Source organism: Temnothorax curvispinosus, unplaced genomic scaffold (assembly GCF_003070985.1).
Source record: "Temnothorax curvispinosus isolate PA1 unplaced genomic scaffold, ASM307098v1 QBEX01000744.1, whole genome shotgun sequence".
NCBI classification, from domain to species: domain Eukaryota; kingdom Metazoa; phylum Arthropoda; class Insecta; order Hymenoptera; family Formicidae; genus Temnothorax; species Temnothorax curvispinosus.
Genome location: NW_020210524.1, coordinates 20,815 through 25,562, shown reverse-complemented (window position 1 = coordinate 25,562; position 4,748 = coordinate 20,815). Strand labels below are relative to the sequence as shown.

Below are 4,748 nucleotides of genomic sequence, written 5' to 3'. Positions count from 1 at the left end.
GAATTGAGCGTGGAAGCGGCACAAAATCGGAAGTATGCTCAATGGAAAGCAGTTTATCTAAACAATTGTTTCACAAATGGAGAAACTTCGGTGCCACGGCCAATGAAAGAAGCAGATGATGATAGTACTTCTATTAATGCGTCGAATGACAACGATGGTAAATATTAGGTGTTTATCCTCACAAATTTGACAAATTCTAATGAACATTTTATGACCATCAGATGAGCCTGAATCAAGTGTAAATCCTGGAAGTCCTAAGGATAATTCTTTGCTAGATCTGCCAACTACAAGAACGCAGTGGTTTGAATCAGAAGATGATAAGTATGGTGCCAAGTTGACGGTTGAATAAATTAGCAAAGTTCAAAAAATGATCAAATGGGCAAGCAGTGCATTGGATTATGTAACTACTTCTGTAATGAATCTTTGGAAAGCTCTGCATCTTTTAACTACTGGTCAGGAATCCGCATAGATAAAATGGATAGAAAATACGTTCAGTAATGTCTTATTACTTATAATTAATTATGTTGAATTTGATGCCTGTATCGCGCGTAATGCCCAGTAAAATATATTTTACTAATATTTCACAACTCTTGAGTACGAATAATAGAAGATGAATAAGAAGCATGGTTACAATTAGGTAGTCAAATCAACCTCTGCATATGGTGCACTTAAATAAAAATAGAAATTGTTGCAGTGTTTTCCAGATTGTAACTATTGTCCAAGATGATAGATGTATAGTTAGAGTTTCATTATATTTATTAAAACTACTTTAAGAGTATTAATATTCATTTTAATAAAATAATTATTATTAATGAGACATTTTTGCGAAATCATTGAAAAATCTTGAATTAGATTGTTTTAAGATAAATGGTTTATGTGTAATTTAGCATATAATTGCTTGTACAAGCTTTAGGATTTAATATAATAATGACATTGATAAACAAACTTGCAACAAAACTAGATGTGTTTTATTTCATATGATTGTCTTAACTGTTATATAAATAAAAAGAGATAATTTCTTTGATCCAGAGAATATTATCGTTTTCTTTCTTCCTACATATTACAAAGTTTTTGTATTGTTTGAAGACTGGTGGATAATGGATTTTCTCGTGATTGAGCGCATACATGATTCTCTCTATTTAGATACTAACTTTTTGAATTCTTAAATTAAGATTTTACTTTGGAGTATGGCGAACTCTTTGGTAATGAAGTTCTTAACAAGGTAAGATTTAAGATTATGCAATATAATTATAATTAAATTATTGTTTGGGAATATTATACATAACATTAACATAATTATTTTTTAAGGCAATTATGAAGGAGAGGAGCTTTCTTATTGATTGGGCTGAAACTTCACAATTTTGTATATTTTGGTGCATACAACATAAATCTGTAAGAGAGAGAGAAGGGGGAAGAAGGAGAGAGAGAGAGAGAGAGAGAGAGAGAGAGAGAGAGTTAAAACTGTCGCTCTTAATTTTAGGAAAAACGTTATTAAGTACTAAAATTGATCGTTGCGTGGTTAGGATGTCTGTTATATCAATATGTAGACGCATATGATCATAACGCATAGTAACATAAAATTACATGGAATTACAGTACTAGTGCAGTGTAACAGCAACCTCTCAAAATAGTCTGATGCCTTTAATTGTGTGCTATTATTTGACTTTGTATTTATATAGACTTTTTAATGTGCCAATTATTTTCTGCTTCAAAAAAAGCATTAACTCTATTTCTATTATCTTGCTTAACCATACAGTTCAAAAAAGATAATAGAAATAATTTATGCTTTTTTTAAAGCAGAAAATAATTAGTTTATTAAAAAGTCTATATAAATACAAAGTATAATAAATACAAAGTCAAATAATAGCACATAATTAAAGTAAGGCGCCAGATTATAGGATAGGTTGCCATTATATTGTATTATTATTGTAATTTCATGTACTTTACGTCACTACACATTATCATGTGCGTCTATATCATATTGGTATGACAGACATTCTATAACCACGCAATTATCAATTTTAGTAACTAATAACTTTTTTTCTAATTGAGAGCGACAATTTTAACTTATAGATTCATATGTTTTACGCACCAAAATACATAAAATTAAAATTTTTGCCAAATCAGTGAGGAAGCCCCTCTCCTTCATAATTACCTTTTTTAAACCACATTTAACTGCAATAATTAAATTATTTATATTCAACCAATTAATAATTTTTTAAATGTAAGTAATTTATCTGAGACTATATATTTATTATTAAAAAAATTAATAATTATTTTCCACTAATTATTAATTTTCAAATAAATAGTAATTTATTTTTGATAAACTATCTATTAATTATTTTAATAATAAAGAATTTATTTCTACTAATTACCAGTTAAAAAAAAATTAATTCATTTTTACCTAAATACTAACTTTCACAAACTAGATATTTTTCTCTGACAAATTACCAATTCTTTAAGTAATCTACACTTCTCACAAAAATTAAAGGAACACTAAATTTATCTTTAAAAATAGGCAAAATTCAAGCAGCTGTAACTTTGTTAAAAATAAACAAAATTTAAATTTAAAAAAAGGATTTTAAAGCTTGAAATTTCTACTTTCAAAAGGTCACTATTATTTTTTAGTTTCTGTGAGTTTGGTAATTTTTACATGTAGAAAATTACGAGTTGGACAAAATAGAAAATTTTTCTCTTATTTTGTGGGCCTGTCACGTGCACAAAAAAAATCTTCGAAAATTTTCAACTTTCTAACGTGAAAGCTTGAAGTTTTCGCCACACAACACCCGTTTCTGCCGCGAATCCGTCCTTCAGCCTCCTTCCTTCCCGTCTCAGCTCTTCTCTATTTAGCCCACTCCCTCTTTTTCCCATCCTCCTTCTTCTAACTCCTTTGACTCCCCTTTTCCTCTTATTCTTTCCCCCTCTAGTTTTATCATCCATTCATCTCCTCCCTCTTCTTTATCCAATACCCATCCCACCGCTTCCTGCCAACTTCCATTTCCTGATTTCCATCTCCTACATTCTTCCCATACATGCTCTCACGATTCCTCCCTATGTTCATATAACCTACATATCTTTTTCTCTTCCCAGTAACTGCTTTCTCTCATTTCATTCCCTAATCTGAATCTCGCCACCCTTCTCCATCTGCTCTCACCCCATCCCTTCTTCAGATATCCGGGATACTCTCTCCTTTTATAAACTTGTACCATTTATTATAATCTGATTTCTCGATCTTCTCCCATCTCTCTTTCCTTTGCGTCTTCTTATCTTCTCCAAACAGCTTAATAAACCATTTATTTCCAGCATCTCCTCTCAGTCTTTCCAACTCTTTTAACTTCACTCCTCTGTCTTTGAAGAACTTTCCTCTCTCTCTCTCTTTCCCAGCTTGAGCTTGCTTTCCCTTCCTTCTCCCTTCCCTTCAGCTCTTCCCAACATAGCCTCGCCAGTTCACTTCCTCTACCCTCCTCTAACTTTTTCTCAAATCTCCATGTCCTCATCCCTGCTCTCCCTCTTAATTTTCCCCTTTGCAGCTCCTCCCTAACAAGATACCACGGTGTTCTCCCGTCCACCCCCAAGACCCATCTGATATACCTTTCTTCTATCCTTTCCATTCCTTCCTTTTTTCTCCATCCCCATATTTCCGCTCTATATCCCAACTAGTCTTTCTAGCATGCTCCTCATTTGGTCCTCGTCCTCCGCAATTAGCACTACATTATCTGCATAAGCCGAAGTATACACCCTCTTCCCTCCTAGCATTATCCTTCCCCACTTAACTATACCCATTTCCTCTTCCAAATCCGCTAGTAACACGTTGAACAGTAACGGGCTCAACGGGCACCCCTGCCTTACCCCCCTCCCCGTCCAGAACACTTCTCCCATTTCGTTTTTCCCCCTTACCCTACTTTTCGTCTCCCTTAGAATCTTCTCCGTCCTTCTCACCAATCCTTCCCTTATTCCTCTTTCTCTCATAGCTTTTATTAGTACTCTTCTATCCACCGAGTCAAACGCCGCTTTCAGGTCCATGAAACAATTGCCATCAATTTTCTCCCTTTTTTCTCTAGCCTTCTGTTCACCAAGTAGTTCAGCACATAGATGTTGTCTGTTGTTCCCATCCCCTTTCTAAAACCTGTCTGATTCTGTGGTACTATTCTCTTTCTCTCTAACTCCTCTCTTAACCTCTCCGCTAGAATGGCCGTGTGCATCTTATATAAAGACGGCATTATTGTCACCCCTCTGTACTCCTCCGCCCTTTTTCCTTCCCCTTTTTTTACAAATAAGTGTCCGATTTCGCTCGATAAAACAATAGCTAAATAATAGAAACGGCCAAATTACGAGCTATTAATAGGTGTATATTTATTAAAATCAATTTAACAACGAATGTGTTCGCAATATAAAAAAACAACGTTGACGTTTCGAGCCTTACTTGGCCTTCTTCAGAACAAACCGCATAATTCTAATTTAATCGCTTCATAAACTTTAACGCATCAAATCACACTAAAAAGGACTGAAAATTTGCAACCGTCGCAACATGTAAAAAGTCAAACACCTCAGGTATTCGTCAAATATATATTGTCGGTCGTCTCCTCTGCCGCAGGAACAAGGTGAACATCCGTGATGTCCCTGCATTCGCGAATCTTTATGTCACCCGACCGTCTTAATGGCAACTGAACACAGTATAAAATTATGATAAGAGACGCGAATAATTAAGTAAAAATTTGTTAAGCGGGACACTCACATAAGAAGTCAGT

The 4,748-nt window shown here is 34.2% G+C and overlaps 1 protein-coding gene across 1 annotated transcript; it reads left to right on the top strand.

Moving 5' to 3' along the window:
- Window positions 1-17: 17 nt before the first annotated feature.
- On the top strand, window positions 18-459 carry LOC112457993. The gene is made up of 2 exons (XM_025021353.1): window positions 18-157; window positions 222-459. Exons 1-2 carry the CDS (start codon window positions 103-105, stop codon window positions 347-349), a joined length of 183 nt encoding a protein of 60 aa, XP_024877121.1. The 5' UTR covers window positions 18-102; the 3' UTR covers window positions 350-459.
- Window positions 460-4,748: the final 4,289 nt, after the last annotated feature.

Coding starts and splice junctions, on each gene's coding strand:
- LOC112457993 (XM_025021353.1), top strand. CDS start 103: ATGAAAGAAGCAGATGATGATAGTACTTCTATTAATGCGTCGAATGAC. Junction 158..221: donor TGCGTCGAATGACAACGATG/GTAAATATTAGG, acceptor TATGACCATCAG/ATGAGCCTGAATCAAGTGTA.